The sequence below is a fragment of the Anguilla rostrata genome, chromosome 4 (genome assembly GCF_018555375.3).
Source record: "Anguilla rostrata isolate EN2019 chromosome 4, ASM1855537v3, whole genome shotgun sequence".
In the NCBI taxonomy this organism is placed as follows: Eukaryota; Metazoa; Chordata; class Actinopteri; order Anguilliformes; family Anguillidae; genus Anguilla; species Anguilla rostrata.
The window spans coordinates 51883252-51904020 of NC_057936.1; the positions used below are offsets into that span (position 1 = coordinate 51883252).

The following is a 20769-nucleotide window of genomic DNA, read 5'->3' on the forward strand; positions in this document are numbered from 1 at the left end:
CTGCTTACCACTGATTACTGCAATTAGAGAGCCCACAGTAGCACTCGGAGGATAAGGAATTAAATATAGGCTAAAAGTTTTTTGAGTCACGTGTCCAGGAAAAACACATGTCCCTGTCTATGATATTGCATACTTATTGCTTTCAAGAGATGATAATTGAGTTTGAGGCCAGTAACCAACCAGATGATCTCACATGTAGATCTGACCCTTGAAAGCCACCCTTGTCCGGTGTGAATGTTTGTATTTAATCTTCAAAGCTCACCCACTGATTGCATTACTGCCAGCAATGGCAATATTTATTTAATGCCACCAGAGGTCATACTTCTAATTTTAGTGTACCTTTAAGGCAGACAGATATCTCAAGTATTACAATAAAGAGGGGTATAGCAGTGAGTGGATGTTAAGTAGAAATCACACTGTAGGTTCTATACATTTATTTGACTTTCATTTCAACTTAAGCAAGCACATGTATGTATAGTTTGGATGTGCACTTTGAAAATAATTAATAATCGTTTTTTTTTTTATCGTTTGCAGAAAATGTGTGTATTAGCTAATGAATCGTATTGAAGTGAAAATATACAATAAGTAGTCAAGTCAAAAATTATACATGTTGTTGATTCTTGAAGGTGGTAAAATGATTGTTTAAGACAACATTGATACTGTTACCTCTGGTTCATTGCCTGGTCTGTATGTCAGGGGTTCAGGTCTTTCAGTAGCAGGTAACACTGAAGGAACTGGCTGGTTCTTCTTCAAGACCTGAGACACAGTTTTTTTTAATTTATTTATTTATTTTTTTTAGGTAATTTCTTTAGATGGGAGACTTCCAAGTTTCTGACTAGAAACCATGTTATATAATATGCACATCCAAATGCCAGTAGCCAATACATTGCACAACTGCATATACAATATTTTTCCTTTGGTGATTCATTTCTATTCACATGAAACAGATTAACATCCACACCTTCTTGAGAGTGTTATGTAAACACTCATGTTGGTCATGTATTAAGTATTCCGCAAAGGCCTGTCTCCGTTTTATAGTTTGTGTGAAAATAAGCATAAGCCGCTAATCATTTTATAGAGGATTTTACGGTTTACAATCACTAAGCATAATATAAATTCTAAACACAAATCTGAGAGAAAATTTGTTGATTCACTTTAAATGAATATTTGTGCTTCCCTGTGCTATGTTTGAGATCTTCTGAAAATGCCTGGCCACTAGCCATTCAGAAATGTTTGCATGTATGCACATGGTGCACTCATGCATGTTTGTAAGATTATGGAGTTCACCAGCTGTCATAGTTCAATAAAATAAAAAAAGACAAAGCATGGGCGTTACAAAATTATACTGTAATTCCAATCGGAAAGCATTTAAATCATAAATATCTAGGTGAAGGCAAATATTGTGACAATGCAACAGTATTATTTAGCAATGCATTTTTTGTATCAGTGAAGTTTGCATAAAACAGTCAGCTTGTACGTAAAATGGGAAAAGCTCTTAAGAAAAGCAACAAATAAATTAACTCAGGTTTCAAGGTTATCCAATAAATGATTTGTTCATGTCAATGCCTTGTTAATATATTAGTTCATTCTTTGTTCAGATTTGTTATTCCATTAACTCATGTGAGTTAATGGTACCTTATTGATAAGTGTTAACAATAACTTTTTTGTTTGATTAGACTGTTTTTTTTTTCCTCCAGAACTTTTACTTTTAGAGTATAGAAGAAAGAGACTGCCATTGCAATGAGGGAACAAACATACACACGTATGCTTCACTCTCTCTAATGACACTTGAAATTGGAAGTGACACATGACCCGAGGGGAAGCTGATTTTACTTGCTTCTTTCCTGTAAGATCACTACATTATCATTTGAGAAGCACAACATTGGTGGACTCGCAACATACTCTCCTTAAATGATTGGTAAAAATACCTTTGTATCACTTCTCAGGCTTGTCAGTCCATGTTAATTTTAATACTTGTGGCCAAAAGTGGTACAAGGCAGATTTCTGGTGGGTCGAAACAGACCTTCATTTTCCCAGGTGTAGACAGTAAGATTAAATTGCATTTGCATCCAATGGACTACATTCAAACTTTTTATTTTTTTTATTTTTATTTTTTTACTTGAGATATTGCTGTCTGTGAAGTTGTCCCTAATGTACTCCTATATAAAGCAAAAATGGAACCTATTTTATTAATTACACACATAAACAACAGCTTTGCTATTATTTAATCAATTCCATGCGAACACCTGGCTTTAAGATAAAAACAAAACCTGTAGAGGGAAGACCATAGGCCTATTTCCAGGGGCTACTTTGCTTTGCTTGCTGTCAGAATAAATAGCCATGGCTTTCCCTGTGTTGCCAGTCCTTCCGCAAGACTGAAATGTGGCCTTCCCTCAGTACAACATTAGACTTGACTTGACCTCCTGACTTGACATTTGATGTGTTCTGTCGTTACATGTCCTTCTCTGAGCCTTGGGCCAGTCATCACTTTGGGAAACCTAATGTCAGCTTCTGCATCACTGGTTAGTCACCCCCAACTGTGCAATGCTTGTCAAATGAAGTGCAAAGTGCATGCTGGGTTGCTGTGACGAAGAACCGGAAATCTCCTGTGTGACTCTTTTGTGTATAAGGTTGGTGTATAGTGCAAAGAGGCATTTTATCAAATCGTGTACCAATCTCTTCTGTGTTAACTCAAAGTGACATATGATTTGTTCTGCTTTGGTCATTACAAGTATTGTTTCGTATACAGCCAGGAAATACTGAAGTATTTCCCGTCATGAAAAAACTCTTCACTAATGTAACACTTGCATGAATACCACATAATTTACACCTAAGAAACCTACTTGCTCAACCTCTAGCTCCTATTACAGTACACCTGCTGTAATGGCTTAGTTAACATGAATAAATGTTAATAGATTAGTTCATTCCTTGTACAGGTTAGTTAGTGCATTATCACATCTTAGTTCATGGAAAATTCATATAAGTGTAACCAAGTCCATAATGCATTGCATGTTAAGGAGAACTAGTAACAAAATAGTTATTAATTCTAAAATTTGCTTGATTAATGTTTTTTCCATTTGCTAATGAGAGTAAACCATATGTGACACTCTGAAAAGGCTAACTGAACCAAGAAACATTAGCAGGAACCAAGTACTTTCTCCTATTTCTTTCATTTACAAGAGGCGAGGGACCCCAATATCATATATCTGTTGGAATAACAACATAACTATAAATAATACAGCAAAAAAATAAACATTGACATCTAGGTCTTAGGTCTAGGTCGTATTAGAACACATGGCTCGCAATCAATGGAGAATAGGCTACTGCTCATGTTGAGCTTGCCTTCTGAACTGGGTATGGATCTGTTTCTTCAAAGCTTAGTTGGCTGCATAAATATTGAGATGCAAATGTGGACATTCTAAACCCAGTTACACAGCACTGCCGGCTATTCTCTGTAGGAAAATAAAACCTGGAATTAACCACCGGTGATCTTTAACTCTTTGCTGACAGAGTTGTTACATTGTTATTTTGCCGTGGATACAGTCTGTTCATTCTGGGTTGCTGATTTCTTTGAAATCCTAGTTATGGGTATACACCTTCTATATTGTCCGTTGCAAAGCCTGGCCCTCACCACATCGCAAGTATACCACAGAGGACAAAAATAGGTCTACATCAGATTTAAATAAGAATGAATGTCAAGTCAAATAAAACATTTGCGGAACCGTTCGCCTTATAATAATAATCACATTAATGATCAATAAGGCACTGTATCAGAGTGCAAGAACTAGAGAGGCAATCTAATAACTGTATATATCTATCCAGTTTTCACCAGCTTCCGTTGTTTTCTGTTTCATTTTATTTATTTACTCTTTCACTTTTTGTGATACCTGGCTCCCTGGTAAAACTGAACATGGCGAACCTGCTTTATCTTCACATGCAATGAGACTCCCTGTTATTCAGGAAGCAGCAGTGTCTCCCGCTAGTTTGTACTGATCGGCTGATAACAAGTGGAGACATAATCAAACCCATTGCCTAATCTAACACACAACATCTCCAAACACCCTCTTACAACCGTGCACCCAAAGGCATGCATTAATACAACAGTTAACAAGGCAATAATGCTGTGGTACTTTAAAGTATTTTAAGTAATGCCAAGTCACGTGCAAAAATAATATAAAACACATTCTGAGCTGAATGCATAATTTCACAGAGGCTGTTTTATCAGAGTAAAGAAAATGTGAACATTTAGAGAAGGCACACTGCTCATGCATATCAGGATAGTTTCACAGTTTAAAACTGGCTTGAGTTTATGGGTGTACATCCATCTTCACTTGTATTATAGGCCTATCCTACAGCCATGATGGCCTCAATTTATGCAAAAGCCTGCTGGGCAAAATAGCAAGCTTTGTCAAGCAGACAAAGGACATATCCTTCATTTTGAAAACTAGTGAGACTACCTTACTCTGGTCTTTGCATTTTTTAGTTTGCTATATGGCTGCCTACCTCTGGAGCCTACATTTAGGCTACAGCGCTGTCGACGATGTGGAATGAATCAAAAAGCACAGTTGTAAGTATGCCACACCTGAGGGTGGCAGTATATTCATTGGGTACATAAACAGCTAAATGCGGTTGTTAACTTGGGTAGGCTGGTTTCTTCGATTTGTTTAGTTAGCGAGACAACTAACGTTAGCATGCCAAATGGGAAAAAGGTGAATGAGTGTACACGGTTTACGAGAATAATTTAGAAACAAGGTGAATATTTTGCGAAAAAATGCTTTGTGCCTCGCTTACAGCATAGCGACAATTATTTGTAAATACTTACAACGTTCAGTTTATATCTAAAACCGAAGGTGTGAAAAACAATAGCCAATTATTTTAGTAAAATACCCACTTCTTAAGCGATGCATCACGTTTGGGAAGACTGTTTTCGAACTTAATATCTCCAGCACGTGTTGTTACCATGGCTACAGGACGCGGACGAGCCTTGGCCAGTTTCAGAATGGGATTGGAAAAGGTTCAACAAGCGAACATAAGAATCCCACCAAATACGCCCAGCAGTACAAACGAGAATAAGGAAATGCAATCCGACACAACGAAGAAAAAGAGGTAACGTTAATGCTGACCTCACTTTCCTAATTTCTAAAATGATAGCTTGATAAATGAAGCCAGCTTTCTTGCCTACATAAACAGCATTGCATTCGTAAGTTAACTTTAAGTTTTTTATGTGGAGTTACATAGCTAGCAAACTTACAGTTTTACATTTTTCTTCTGTCACTGTCTATTGAAATGATCCTCTTCCGGCTAGAAAATTAAGTTGGCTAACCTTGAATACTCAGATAATGTTGTCCTCTACTTCAGACATGGGACGTCCCGAAAACACCATCCAAAGCCAGAATCAAAGGGAGCAACTGTAAGGTTAAGAAATCCAGTTAATCGTTCTCAAAATTACTTTGAGAGGCAAGTTTTAAAAATTGTTATCGCCGTTACATGTACTGTAGGGTATCCTATTGCTTAACTTTTGCTCTCTCTTAACGCTATTCTTTAACTCTATTTTAGAATGTCTTCCCAAAGATTGGGTGTGGAACAGTGGGACTGTGAAACCATTCCAGAATTCAGCTATTATTAATGGAAAAAGATACATGTTTTTTGTGTTTTTTCCCAGTTGAGGGCTTTGAAATTATTTATTTTAGTTTGATAGCTGCAAATTAGTCTAATTTATTTAGGTTCATAATTCGGATTAATGCATGTATTTTTTTTTTTTTTTTTACTTTGTCACTGTTTGTAGTAATTCATGTTATTATTTTGAGGTAGCCACATATTTATACGTCATGGAACATGTTAAACAGTAACTTGTGAAATTGCTAACACGAGAAAGTCCCTGAAGCCTTATTATCTTATCATTTTTGCTTTTCTTTAGAATGCCACCAGAGATAGTCCTGAAGATTCTCTCCTATTTGGATGCTGCTTCCCTTTTTTGCATTGGCTTTGTCAACAAGCAGTTTCATGAACTGGCCAACAACAAGTAAGGGGCTTGTTTTGATCTTGTACAGGCCTATATAACCATGTACACTTTTTTCTGCCTGCAGCCATGGCGTTTTAATTGTGTTATTGAAAATTGAAAATGTAACCCCTTTGTAAAGGAATCATTTTTCAAAAAACACAATACAAAAAAGTAAAGCACTATTTTATCTGACTAATGTGACTCAGGGTTATTTATCCTATTCTTCATGGCATGCATCGCAGTTTCTCACATAATGTGACCGTAAGATGGAAAAGCATCTTTTAGTAGACAATAAGTGTGTATTTAAGAATAAATAACGGCTCAACACTATTCAGAGGTGGAAGTTATGGTCTACAGTGTTTCCCCTAAGTTTGGAGGTCATCTGTGGCGGTATGACGCATATAGCTTGTAGGCAACTCGGGTAACGGTAGCCTTTACACTGTGATTTAAATTATGGTCATAGACCGGGGGGGTTGTGTAAGAGAGATTGTGATTGTGAACAGAGAGCAGGCGATTGCAATCGCAGACTGCTGAGGGGGAAGATAATCTTTTTTTTATTATTGGAGACAAAGATGAAGTTACCTTGCCTGGTCGATGTCGCAGATTTCTGCGGTCGTTTATCTGTGATGACCGTACGTCTCCGAACATCCCTCTACTAAATAAATCCCATTATTGACTGACTTTTTATTTTGTGGCGGTCGTGCTCATACCGTGGCAGTGCACCCTAGATGACTCAATCTAGGGGAAACTCTTCTGCAATATTACTTACGGCTTATCGCCGATTCAGTATGGGAGATTGGTGGTTGTGGCGATGGATGATGTCAACAGCAACCTTTGAAAGGAAGTGCATGCCATTTTCTCTGGGTGTCTTTCAGTGCGATGTGGTACAGGATGTTCACAAATGAGTCTGGAAAGATGAAAAAGTGGAAGCCAAAGCAAACCGATGAAGTGGCAGAGGGAATGAATGCAGTGTCCATTCAGGAAAAGCCGGAAGGGTACTGGAAGAGACTCTACTTTCGGAAGATGGTTGGGTACAACGAAAGTAAATGGAAGAGACAATTAAAAGCCATAAACCCCTACACTGGCCTGCCACGCTTAACGGAGCAAGTTTTGAGGTCAGCCAATGCTATTCTTTTATCATCCTCTTATCACTTTCTGATGTCCTTCATGAGTGGTCTGTGGTGATTCCTCCAGTAGTTTGTTTCTTCTTAAGGACATTCTGTACTGTTGACTTTGGAATACAGAAACATTCCACAGTAGGTCCAATTGATTTTTTTTCTTCTTCTTTTCTTTCATCCTGACTCTCACAGCTTTCCATTTATAAATAGAGTAACATGGTAAACCTGTGGAATTTGAAATGGCTGACAGTCATTTGTCCCAGTACATATTCTGACTTGAATGAAATAGGCAGACTGGATTGATTTCAAATCAGATCAAATCAGTTTTATTTGTATAGTGCCTTTTACAGAAATCCTAACAAAGACGCTTTACAAAGTGGGAAAAAAAGGAAAAACAGAGCAGGAGCAAAAACCGAGAAAGAACCGAGAAAAAATCCGGCCTGAGTCCTCCAAATAGCAAGCACATGGGGTGAACAAACAAAAAAACTTCCAGTGTGGAGAAAACCCTCAAATGGAGGCTAGAAAAAACTCCCTGATGGGAAGAAATCTAGGGTGGAACCCTAGAGGGGGAGCCCAAAATGTTGGGGACATTTTATGTTAATGAAAGCGGTCATGTTTAGTACTTAGGCGACACAGTGGTGCAGTGGGTAGCACTGTCGCCTCAGCATGTACCCACAGTGCAAAGACATGCAGGCAGGCTAGTTGAAGACTCTAAATTGCCAATAGGTATGAGTGTGTGAATGAATGTTGAGTAAATTAATTGGAAAAATGCTGCAATATCTACGTGGTGAAACGAAAATGTATTAAACATACCCTTAAATAAGATCAGAGAATGTGCACTTTAACCACATCAAGTACAAAAAAAAAAAAATATATATATAGGCTATATATATTTGGCTCCATATATTTATTTATTTATTTTTATTTATTCATTTTTGCTAATGTTGAGAGCAGGTCCTGTCTTTCTTTTGAGTACACTGTTCATTTTTGTATTTTCCAAAGTTTCTTTGAAGTTAAAAATAGCAAGAACCGATTCATTTCACATTACAATAAATTAATTTTTATAAATAAAGTGCATATTCTGTGAAGAAATGCCAATCATTTCCTTTTTACTGTATTAATAAGTCCAACATTCCCTGGTATATTTACACATTATAGTGTATAGTGACACCTGCACAGGTCACACCATGCTAATCACTTACCCCTTCATTTTTTTTTTTTTTTTTTTTTTTTTTTTGTTGCCTTTTGTGCTTTCTGGCCCTATATAATACGTGTTGGATAGCCTTAAACGTATAGACTTGCTCCAGTATATTTGCAACATAAATTGTGACAATAAAATAAAATTGGAAACATGTTACTTGATTTGCTGGCTTTTCACAATGTATCGTTTTCCTCCGATTAGAAGTGGTGTTGTGCTCCAATTTTGAGGTAACATAACATCTGTTGTACAAGGGGAAAGAAAATACTTGTGCCCCTCTTTGAGGCCTCGTGAATTGTTAAAATAAATTGCTTGGCCCTTCATGTGGCCTAGACAAATCCCAAAAGATGTGCTGTTACTGACACACCAGGATGAGGTTTGCCTTATTAATAATCATTTGACATGATTCCAAGGCAACGACAATTGGGATAAATCTCTTTGGGATTCTTGACTCTCTGTCCCTCTCTTCATTATTTGGCTCCGTAATTGATACCAGGGAAGGTTCTAGAGTTCAGCACTACAGATGCTATCGTGGGAATTTTGTAAACCTCCATCTGCCACATTTCCAGGAAAATGCTTTACGGCAGCGTTTAGTGAGACAGTCAGCTACTGGTGACAGATATTTTCATAAAAAGCTACCTGCTTTTAAATAAAATAACTAAAACTCACTATTGTTGATACAAGTTAAAGTCACATTTCTCCATTGACTTCCACAGCTGCCTTCTTATAGATGTGTGCCGTGCACAATACCAGAAACCAACTATGTTTTGGATCTGTACTGGCTTTTGCATTACAATAGTACACCTCGTAAAGGTTCTAATGAACATCAAAGAAAACAGGACCTTCTCATAGAGCAGATGTAGTGCCTTACAATTAACAAAATGTTGCATAACTTTGAACTGACATGTATATAAACCAGTAATGAATCAACACCTCGTATATTGTATTACTCACATTTTTTTTGCAAAAATGGCCCTTGGATTTGAGCAGTCATCAAAATGAATTTACCAAAACTGTGTTTTTTTTTATTGAAAGAAGACATGCACACAAACGAAATGCAGATTCTGATTGACTACCCCTTGATCATCCATGTTAAGCCAGTTGAAACAGATTGGTGGCATGGAGGCTGGCAGCAGGGCACTAGAGTAGCCCAGAAAAGATAGTCCAAGCGACTGGACTGGATGCAGGGATTTGTTGGGGGATTAAGGGGCAGGAGAGCATATTTTGTGTTGTTGAAGCCAAATTTGCAGGATGTACCCAATGTTCTCTGTGACGGAGACCTTTGGGATCCTCTGGTCCATGAAGACCTTGGTTGAATTGAAAAGTTGTGAAGGTGCTTTGATTTTGCTGGAGAGTGCTTGAAGCTGCATGATTTTATGACCCATGCATTTTACAAAACATTTTTTTTCATCACCATACTTCCTCACTGTTTTGAGTACAACAATACCAGTGTTCTGATGTGCCAAAGTACATAATTTCTCTGAACAAGTGTTTCCAGAGTGTAGGTGGTAAAGTGCTCTAGATAATATTTCATTCTGTGTAACTATTAGCATCATGGATAGTAACTTGAGTTCAGTTTCTGAACAATCAAGTGGATTATTGTTTTGTATGAGCGGCCGCTGGAGATTTAACATTTCAGACTGCGTGTAGAAAGATGTGAACCTAAAGAAAACTTTGTGTGGAAAAAAAATGAGCAAATTGTAAAGAAACATTAATAAATAATGTCACAACATTTTTAATTGCTTGCTTTTAATTAATGTTTTGCTTGTTAAAATGCACTACCTCAGAATGGGACAGCCCAGTAGTGAAGCATGTAGCTCATAAAAATTGTCTGTCCTTGGTTACTCAATGCCAAGTTCCAGACTGCCTCTGGAAGCAATGTCGACACAAGAACTGTTAGCCGGGAGCTTCCTGAAATGGGTTTCTATTGCCGAGCAGTTTCCATTTCCTGTTTCAGCATGACAGTGCCCCCGCACACAAAGCGAGGTCCATAAAGAAATAAATAAAACCATAAAATGGTTTGTTGAGTTTGGTGTGGCAAAACCTGACTGGCCTAATGCAATGCTGATATCTGTGAGTGCGTAATGGAGGCTATTTATAGGGCATAAAACAGATTTAACCAATGCGAAACTAAACAAACATTGTGCACTTTATGCCACGCAGATACATAACATACAAATAACTAAATGTGAAATGAGAGTGTAGTAATACTATGGCCTAGTTTGTATTTATGCACTTTAAAAAGGACATATCGGTGTAGTGCAGAAACATCACATTTGGCCTTTCTTTCAGGGATCTGCATGTTACATGGGAGATCACGGTAACTGAAAAAAGAGGGCGGGAGTGCACAGTTCAGCAAACCCATGCCTATTTTTCCGATTCATCCGTAACCGTGTGTTGGAGCAACGGCAGTTGGCCTCCTTTTCACCAGCTCTCCATGCTGCAGCTATACGGAGTGAAGCGGGTAGCATTCGATTGCCCTACAGTCAACAGGTACGGTTGATGCGTCTGTTAATATTCATTTATTTGATTCATTGACTCGATTTTTGTTCCTCGGTCGGTAATGTCTCTTCATTTGCCTCCACAGGCCTGGGTGGCGATCTCTGATTGCGAAGCATGATCTGCATGATATCCGAGAGAGGGGCAGAGTCATCGGCTCAGACAAGCTTGTGAATTTGTACCACTTGGCCCCTGGACTTATTATCGGACTGTGGAGGGTATGGTTTCATTAAGAAGAGAGGGATTATTTGATTTGCAGACCCTGATCGCTGGTCCATTCGCGTGATCTGAATGCCAAGCCGCACGGTTATTCTCAGAGACAGCAAGGTTAAAGCTACTGTTTGTGTGTTAGTGTCTGCAATCTTGCATACTCAGCTGGGCTACTGGAACGACAAGTTGTTGTGAGTGATGCATAAAATGAGGTGAAGATACCGTGAAAATACTGATTTTGTGTTGTGTTCTTTTGTTGTATTTTCAGGGAAATTGCTCAGTTGCTTTCGTCATGATGAATTTCCACTTCCACAAGTTAGTGGAAAGAAGCCTGCTTGGGTCTTCCATATGGTGAGAGTTTTAGGCATGATGGTAAGGTCATTGCTTTGAAGTGCAAACTGAAAACTGTTTGGGCCATATGTCCCCTAACTTAGGAGGAGAAATGGTCATTTGTTGGTCAAAAGGTTTGTAGGTATGTAAATATTTGAAGGTATCTAACCCAATGCCTTCCTCGCAGCAAGAAAATCACTATAAAAACTGCATTATTTAACTGCAATGTTGAACGGACTATGATGTAATAATTACTGATTAAGTTCAAAGGTGTATTCCACAGCCACTCTGACTTTACACCAAACCCTTCCCAGTGTGTACTGGAATTAAATACTGTGTAAACATACACAACCTGCTGACCTGATGCTGTTAGTAGTTTTTATATATTGTGGAGATTACCCTAGATCATTTGATTGTATTTTATGTATTTCAATTAGGCTAGTTTGACTTAACAAAATAAACAGGTTGCTTCTAAAGTTGAAAGAAATAAGTTCATGACAGAGGATAAAAAGTATAGGCATAGCTCACTTTAAGGCCAAAAGACATGATATGGTGTGACAACTCCATCTTCTGGCAATGCATGATTCTGTATTTTTCACTCAGCGATCTAAAAGATTTAGCTGCTATAGAGCCCCCCTATTCCTGTTTTTCCTTTCCAGTTTTGCAAAACCATGTGATCAACAGGGATCATCTGACACTATGACGTCATGCAAAGTAGATTTTTAAAAAAGTGTAAAAAAATAAATAAATGTTACCTCTCATTTATTATATGAAAAGTTACGGAGAAAGTGACATTTCAGATGTGGTCAGTGTGTGACCTCCAGGCTTATTTAAACAACTAAACAACTTGCTATGTTGTCCCCAGGTATTATTTTATGTTAATACCTGGGAACAACATATTGTGTCATTTGATCATATGTCTAACAGACTAGCAGGGTCATATGACCAGTCATGAAGACCTTGATTTGATTGGGCCCCAGGTGTCATTAATGGGGCTTTTGACTTACAGCAATGAAAACTCAACACAGTCCATATTTTCTTATAATTTAAATTTTATTCATGATGCATTGATTTTCTATAAAAAATTTTAAAAAGAACTTCCACATCCTTCACACAACACATCCTTCCCCGATGGACTATATCTCAAACTGTTTATCTGAGGCTATTGAATAAGCATTTTAGGTCAATCAATATAGTCAATGAGCAGATGTTTTAAAGTTTGCATAAATTGTTATTTAGTTTAATTTCCCATCCACAGTTACTTTAACATTATACAGTATGTTAATATTCTGTGCAGTAGCAGATGATGCTTGCCTCATTTCTTTGAATTAAGTGCCTCTGTCTGTACAGTGTATGTGTGGCAGTCTGAATTTATGCAGATTTTTTCTTTCTTCCTCTCCTTTTTGCAAGCCCCTACACAGTGCCAGAGGACAGACCTCCCTTTGATGATGTGGACCCAGAATATGGTCTCCATGGATACACAATGCACATCTTACTCCATAACACTGTGAAGCACATCATGTCTGGGCATTTCTCTCAGCTCTTCTGCAAGACAGGTAAACAACTTGAGTAGGTCTGGAATAAGGCATTAGTCAGTTGATTTATTTTTCATGGAATGCTGTTATGTAGGACAGGGGTTCCCAATACGTTGAACGGAGGTCATGCTGGTAGATTGCGTGTCATTTTTTAAAAATGCACCAGTTAAAATTTGAATTCTTCCCGTTTTCACGCCTCTTCCCTTGGCTACGACTTCTGCCTGACAGACAGGTGCACTTGATTGACATGTGGCCAGCCTGCTGATGTTGAGAACTTTGTCACCTTCAGCATGCCCATTCATGATATAGACACAATTGTGCACTCAGAATTCTCAAAATCGGGGTATAGTCATGTAAATGACCAACACTACGTGAAAGTAACACGATAACTTTGCCAATGTATTTTATATGGGGCAGAGCAGTCATGGTGGTGACATGATAAATCTGGTCCATTTTAGGATGTGAATTTTTCTTTCAATATCAAATGGATAGTGTAAATCCAAAGCTGGGATTTTGTCCAGATAATATACTGGTCTAATAATTTCACTTTTATGCCAATACAGGTTTCTATACAATTTGGCTTCTATTTTTACGTGACAGTAAACTTTGGCAGTGCATTTTATATGACACAGGGCAATCATATTGGTGACACAATAAATCTGGTCTATCAACTTAGGTTGTCACAGCCTGCTTAATAATATTGCATGCAACCACTGTTCAAAGATATATATATTTTTTTAGTGTGGATACGTTCAGACAGCTTAGATTTCACAATCATTAAGCAATCAGTATTATTTTACATGTTCTCAAGAGGTGTTGGAGCAAGGTCTTTCAAAGCTGATATTCTGTGATGTCCTTCACCAATGGAGCAGAGCAGTACCCGCGGAGCTGGGCTCATTAATATGAAAGGACTGTGATTTAGTTCTCACGCTCATTAGGGAGAAGACCTGTACAAGTAATGGCTGCAGGGGGTTTACCTGGAATAACAATTTAAGACTTTGCTGTTAACGTTTTGCCTCCTGGAGTGGCGGGTTTTTAAAATGTCAGACAGCTGCATAACAATACAAATATAATCATGAATCATTGCAAATGATGACATAATTATGTACATTACAAAATAAATGAAAGCAGTCAGTGAAATGTGAAAATAGCCTTTTCCCCCCTGAATCTGTATTGTGCCAAAGCAGAACAGATGCAAAGCCAGTGTAACAGTAGATGGTGCTAGAGCTACTAAAAATGGTTGGTGTGTGTGTATGTGTGCATGCGTGCGTGTGTGCATGTTGCTTTTAGCTTAACTGCTGAGATCTTCAGGAGTAAAATTGTCTGCACATGCATCCACATATCAAATTTACTAGTGCAGGATATTGCAGCGCAGTGTCTTACAGTACTCCAGATGTGGCACAGGGATAACATTACAGCTGGCCACAGTACTTCATCATTTACTTACCATTATCTCAGAACAAGTGCCTCGCTACATGTGTGTAATGTGCACTATGAGTGTTTAGGCTGTAGTATAGTGTAATGGTTAAAACTGGAAACTGGACTTACGGCTCAAGGGTTGTGGATTTGATTCCCATCTGGGACGTTGCACTGATAGCCTTGATCAAGGTCCTTTACCTGAATTGTTTCAGTATATTATTACTCTGTATAAATGAACACATTGTATGTAATAAACAATAAATCCCTCCAGGTGGGGAGTGACTGCTAAATTCTGGAATGTAAATTTAATGTATGCCTTTCACTGTTCACGTAGCTGTTCCAACATTTTGGATCCTCTAGATCACATTCGGGATGGGTTCATACAGCTGAGGGCCATCAACAGAAATGACCTGTCACAGCACACCCCTCTTTCTGGGAAAATCAACCTGCCCTGGAAGACTGTGGGTCTGGATGGGATTGTCCAGGTAACCCTCAAAGTAGACTGTAGTCAACTACTGCAGTTTTGATAAGTGTCTCACCGTAATGCATTCCGTTCCTATTATGTACATACATTGTGTCATATTGTTTAGTGACAATGGGTAAACTTGAAAGGATTGTTTAAAAAGGCGTAATCCCTCATTTATCGGGCCTTAAAAACACTCCTGAATTAAGCATCAAGTCATCCTCAATACTTTTAATTTTTGGCCAGCATTTATTTATTTTATTTTATTTTTTGAAATCAATGACTCCATTTACATGTATTTGCATACCATTGTGCATAATGTGCATTCATGTGAAACAGTAATGCTGTCATGTTATATTTAGTATTTGACTCTTTCTTTTGAAATAATTTTTCTATAGAACTGCTGCATGATGACCCTGACTGTTCTGGATGAAGCCCAGAACCCCTTCTGGTGTGTCAGCACACCAGTAACCATGATGTTGTCCAAACAGGAATCTTCGTCATATGACTACGAAGGGGAGCGCTTCTTTATGAAGCACCAGGACTCTGAGGGGAAGATCAGAATAGAGCTAGTTTGGTTAGCAGAGCAAGAGCAGTTCTTTCTCACCAACCTTGTGATTTACATAGCGACGGCTAAAGTAAACAAGCACTTTGGAAGACAGTACTGAAACTGTGTTTTGGAGAAGAAGAAAAAAAATTTGTTTTGAGACTTGGGCTTAGAATCGCTCAATATGACCTAACTGAGGGGTTGTACATTTATGGTCATTCTGATGTCATATTTCAGAATCTTTTTCCTCCTTGATGGTAAGCTGGCAGTTGAAATGTAATTGCTGTTCACTGTTTTATAAGTATTTGTATAGTTTATTCATAATGAGCATGCCATTTTGGACATATTCTAGATTGTGAGTATTCATTGATTTGATGTTTTTTTTTTTTTTGACACTTTTTAAAAATATTGTGTTTTAGCCATTTCATTTACATGGCAAAAATATTTTGAGTTTTCATAGTTGTTATACACTTCACAGTCTATTTACCAACTCCATTCGTATGCTCCATTTTAAATGAATTCTTTTTTGGCATTGACATTGTTAAATGTTTGATATTCTTTGGGTACAGGTTTAAAGTATGCCCTTGTGAAGCCATAAACTCTAAAAAATTTCTCTCAAAGACATTTATACCTTAATATCAAATGCTAAAGTGGAGTTTTAGAATGCACATGGGGGAGTGATCTTGGGAAAAAGCCAGTTCCTCCCTTCATGTAGCACATCTTTATTGATTTAACCGTTGTCCTATTCTCATCCTCTCTGGCTATCCACTCATATCAACTACTACTCTGAAATTCAGGCCAGTCTCTATATTACATTGTACATAATCATTTTGAAATTAGACGTTATGGACCTTGGCTCTTTGCATGTTTTGGGTACGTTACTCAGTTTCTCAGTAATGCCACTGGATTATTGAATAAATGGATTGCGATTGACAGGAAAATAAATAAAATGGTATACCACTTTGCCGCATTACTGCACTCTAGGCAATTCACAGGAAAATAAGTGAGAGAGCTGGAGAGATGGAAAGAGAGAGTACCTTAGTTTTCAGTCACCCTTCCTCCCTCTGGAATACACCAAATATGAGTGCATTAACAGTGTTCTGTCCTTATGATAAACCTTCAGATTTTAAATGGGGAAAATAATGCACCGAGTTGCTGTAGCTTGTCTCAAAGAGGTTCATTCTCACATGGGCATGCAGTGGTGAAATAGAGCCTTTGTTTTGCTGTGTAAGTACTTTTGCATTTTATGCCCTTATGGTGGCTCCTGGTAATGTAGTGCTTATGATTTGAATCTTTACAATACAGAATGATGAATCACCACTGGGTTTATATTATCAAAAGCCGAGTCATCACTCATCACCCGAGTTCCGGCTTTTCAGCAAAACCGTGCTTATTGTGCTCTCCTTTTATCTCTTGAAGGTGGGAGGGCATTTAATTACATGCCGTTTGAATATAATACCACCGTCACGTCGGTGCATGTATTGATTTATGCTTGGCATATTGTGTTTTCAGGACCTTCCTGCGAATCACATGAAGCCATTAGCCACCATAGTGTTGTGTGCTCAAACTGAATGGTGGATTACCAGTCGACAGGCATGGGCCTGCAGACATTAATATTTGTCATACGGACTACATGTACATTTCCCAGCTCTGGTGCCAGTTTTTTAAATGCATATTTCATGCATTTTTATATTTTAAAGCTGGTGCTCGCCTCTGGTAGATATTATTGTAATCGGTCAAGAAAGCAAAGACAAGTGATGGGGGAAGCAAAGGGAAAGTTAAAAAATGATTAAGATATTTCATGCTTGCACTTTTCTGTGACCAGCTGAAGCTGAATTATTGCGCTTTATTGATCCTCAAAGTATGCATTGGTTCTGAAGTTTATGATAAATGAATGTCAAGATATTTTTAATTTAACCGATCTATATGCACATTGTTGTCTTATTCTCATATATTTAGACTTCTGGTAGAACAATGTGTGAAAAGGTTTTGAGACTTGTTTGTTAAATTTGATTTCAATTATCCAATCATACTTTCTTCACATTGTGATAACACATTGTGGGAGATTTCATTTTATTTGATCGCCCAAAAGGGTGGACAGCATTGCCGATGGTGCGAATCACAAGATGGTGCCTTTGTAATAGGATTTTGCTCACCTCTCCTTTGTTTTCTGAGGTTGGTCTCACCTTGAGAAAGCGCTTGTTTCATGATTGGGGGGGTGGAGGGGACAGCAGACGATGGAAGAGCTTCTGTCATGCGACATGACTGAAGCCGTAACTAGATTGCGGGCGGACACAGGCATGCCTGAAGGTTAAGCACTCCATATGCTGCCTCACTACATATAACACTACGGTTTACTGGCACTGTTCCTTGACCGCATTACCCTCACAACCGCACTGTTTATCACAGAGCCCCCCCTGGGCTTTCTGCTGCTGATGTGAAGACTACTTCTGGAAGTGGTTAAATGCACCCTGCACCCACCACTGTAACCTTCATCAGACAGCTGCCGGAGTACAGCTGAACACGACCCCCATAAAACTGACAGTTGTTCACGGTTGTTTGTGAGGAATTAGCATCTTAACGGCTTCACCTAATAACGCCCTCCTAGCATCGCTTAGCTCTTACTTTCCAATGTCATACAATCAGCTTAATTGCAGACAAATGCAGGCACAATTCTGAAGGTCACTCTCCTCAGTATTGACAGGGAGGGAAAAAAAAAAACACTTCTGCAAAGGTGATGATTTGGGGGTCAATCTTTTCGTCCAGCTGTAAGGACAGTTTTGGAATTCAATTTCGTATAACAGAAAGAAAACAGTTTGTTGTCTTTATCTATATAATATAATATTGAATCTTTAATATTCAGTATATCCTAGAGTTTCTATATGGTCACTCTCAATTTAGAGTCAATTATGTATTGATAATCCATCCAAAATGTTATCAGTACTTTCAATTCCAAAGACAATGGTGCCTATTTTAGTGAGAGTATATCATAAATATCTCCAGCAGATGGCTCTACTAGTTAAGCAGAAGGGGCACAGTGATTCACAAGAAGGCTGTATACAGTAAGCCTTGCATGGCTGCTTTTTTAGAACAGTAATAAGAGAATATATCGTTTATTTTTGTGAACATGGATGGGGCATGGCTTTTGTAAACTTTAAGGTCGGAAGTTTATCTGAACAGATTCATGAATGTGAAAGAAAGGGAAAGTAGAAGATGTATAGATGGTATCTACCATCTGAATTCACCGTGGTTAAGGGTGGTGGATTAGGGATAGCACAGCATGGGGGCAGGGGTGGGGGCGTTGAGGAAGAGTGATTGGTAAATTTTGGGGGGCGGGCTTTAATAGCTAAATTAATAAGCTAGTGTCCTTGAATGATAGTCACCCTAAATGTGAAAAAACAAGGCTACTTGTTTCATTTTCATACAAGCGTACGGGTTTTTAGAACAAGTCCAAAAAAACAGCAACCCGCAACTTTCGATTGATTGACTTTTCGAAGTGACTTTAGAACAAAAAAGCCCAAAGTCATGTTTTTTAAGCAGACTTGGCAACTCTGGCCTGGAGTGCCAGATGGGCAGGCTTTATAGCCTACTTTTGCCATCAGAATCACATTTCACCCTACCAGGCAAACCCACTCAAGAACAGCTAGCGTTAAAGCATTTAAAACATTCAGTGCATAATTACCCCAAGTCTATACTCTGATTTATATGTCAGTTTCCCAAAAATTTGGTAATCTATTGCATTATTTATTATCTTCAACATATTGGGCCCTAAAAATGCACAGTGTGATGGACTGGGGTATAGCATAGTAATACAGTATGTTTCCCTATGATAAATGAATCATTCAATACTACCTTGACCAAGGACTGACTCAGGTAGAAATTGCTTTATGTTTATGTGGTGTGGGGATGGCTGGTTTAAGCAGCCACACCTGCCCTGGGTCAAGCTAATTAGACCAGGCTAATTAGATATTTGGTTAAGCTAATTGGATAATTGGCCAGGCTAATCGGACCCGGGAACAGAGATGGCTGCACCTGTGCGTAGTGAGGTAATCACTGCACACAGGTTATATCTGCCATTCCCACCCACACAAGGGAGAGCCTCTCTGGCATGACAGTTTTTGACATCTGCTCCTTGGCTGTAACATCTTGCGAATAAATGTGTATTGGGTTTGAACGTCGTCTCCCTGTGTCTCTGTGCTGGAGGGCCCCTTGGGAAGCCACTTCGGTTGCCTGTGGCAGGCTCGTTTGCCACAGTTTATAAATTATAGACAACTTCCAGGTTTCTACTGGCAAAGTGAACTGCTAAATTGTCTATTATTGATTAACATAACAGGATTACTACCTGCAGCTCAATATAATCAACATAAAGCACGCTGACATGGTGAAGAGGTTCAGTTGTTGTCGACCAAACATGGAATGGGCAAGGTGATTGATGTAAGCAACTGGCCCTGGTGTGATTGTTGGTGCCAGACTCGGTGGTTCCAGCATCTCAGAAACAGGTGCCCTCCTTAGATTTTAATGCGCTACAGTTTTGTGAGTTTACAGTGAATGCTGTGATAAGCAAAAAAAACATCAAGGGAGTAGCAGTTCTGTGGGCAAAAGACACCTTTTTAAAGAGGTTAGAGGAGAATGGGCAGATGTGATCAAGCAAACAGAAAGGCCACAATTTCTGAAATAACAACTGTTACAATAGTGGTGTGCAGAAGGGCATTTCAGAACACACAACATGTCAATCTTTGTGGATGGGCTGCAGCAGAAGACAACACCATGTTCGGCTCCTGTCAGAAAAGGACGATGTGGCTAAAATGGCATGTGAGCACCAAACTGGATGACAGTGTCTGATGAATCAATTTCTGTTGCAACTTGTAGATGGTAGGGTTAGAATCTGGTAACAAACTTTTTTTAGGTCATTTCTGTGCAGTTTTACAGGGAACGATTATGCCAGTCCTTGAGCTTAAGTTTACGAGCCTGGAACTTCATTGGTTTTGTTCGCTATCTGCTAAGTCATACAAATAAACCTGTGAGGAGAGAACAATATTCTGTCTATATTCATAATGCGGACAACAATTTTGTATGGCAACGGAGTTTTTCGTTCAAACTCAAAGAGGCTTAGGACGTTGTAGCAGGAGAGGATACATTTATTTGCCTCAAACTATGGGCAGAGATATGTGATGACGCTAAAACATGTATTAGCCGTTACATAAGGTTCTTCATGATGTCATGAAGGACCTGGACCCAAACCCAATAATAAATTGAACTCCACCCATTCAGTGCACACATAGGAACTGGCGGAAATCACTGATGCTTATTACAGACCATAGTAACCCAATACAATGTAGTCTGAAGCCATTTATAGGTTTATCTTTACTATGACTAAATAAATACAATGCCTTTGGGATATAACTGGTTTGGAGAGAAAAAAAAGATATGTAGTTTAATTTACTTTGTA

The 20769-nt window shown here is 38.5% G+C and overlaps 1 protein-coding gene across 3 annotated transcripts; it reads left to right on the forward strand.

The window, feature by feature from the left end:
• The first annotated feature begins 4593 nt into the window (after nt 1-4593).
• Nucleotides 4594-19494, forward strand: fbxo15 (F-box protein 15). 3 transcript variants are annotated; one of them, XM_064333135.1, is made up of 11 exons: nt 4594-4752; nt 4971-5106; nt 5359-5457; nt 5918-6022; nt 6877-7116; nt 10610-10810; nt 10905-11034; nt 11295-11377; nt 12767-12912; nt 14671-14795; nt 15172-19494. In XM_064333135.1, the coding sequence occupies exons 2-11, from the start codon at nt 5000-5002 to the stop codon at nt 15439-15441; spliced, it is 1506 nt and encodes a 501-aa protein (XP_064189205.1). In that variant the 5' UTR covers nt 4594-4752; nt 4971-4999; the 3' UTR covers nt 15442-19494. The 3 variants fall into 3 exon arrangements, with proteins under 3 accessions (XP_064189205.1, XP_064189203.1, XP_064189202.1); XM_064333133.1 differs by having other exon boundaries at nt 4604-4752; nt 4947-5106; XM_064333132.1 differs by having other exon boundaries at nt 4630-5106.
• The last annotated feature ends 1275 nt before the right edge of the window (nt 19495-20769 follow it).

Excerpts from the sequence above, each read along its gene's own strand:
- fbxo15 (XM_064333133.1), top strand. The coding sequence starts at position 4,961 with ATGGCTACAGGACGCGGACGAGCCTTGGCCAGTTTCAGAATGGGATTG. Across the intron at positions 6,023-6,876 it reads CATGAACTGGCCAACAACAA|TGCGATGTGGTACAGGATGT; the intron begins GTAAGGGGCTTG and ends GGTGTCTTTCAG. Across the intron at positions 10,811-10,904 it reads GATTGCCCTACAGTCAACAG|GCCTGGGTGGCGATCTCTGA; the intron begins GTACGGTTGATG and ends TTGCCTCCACAG.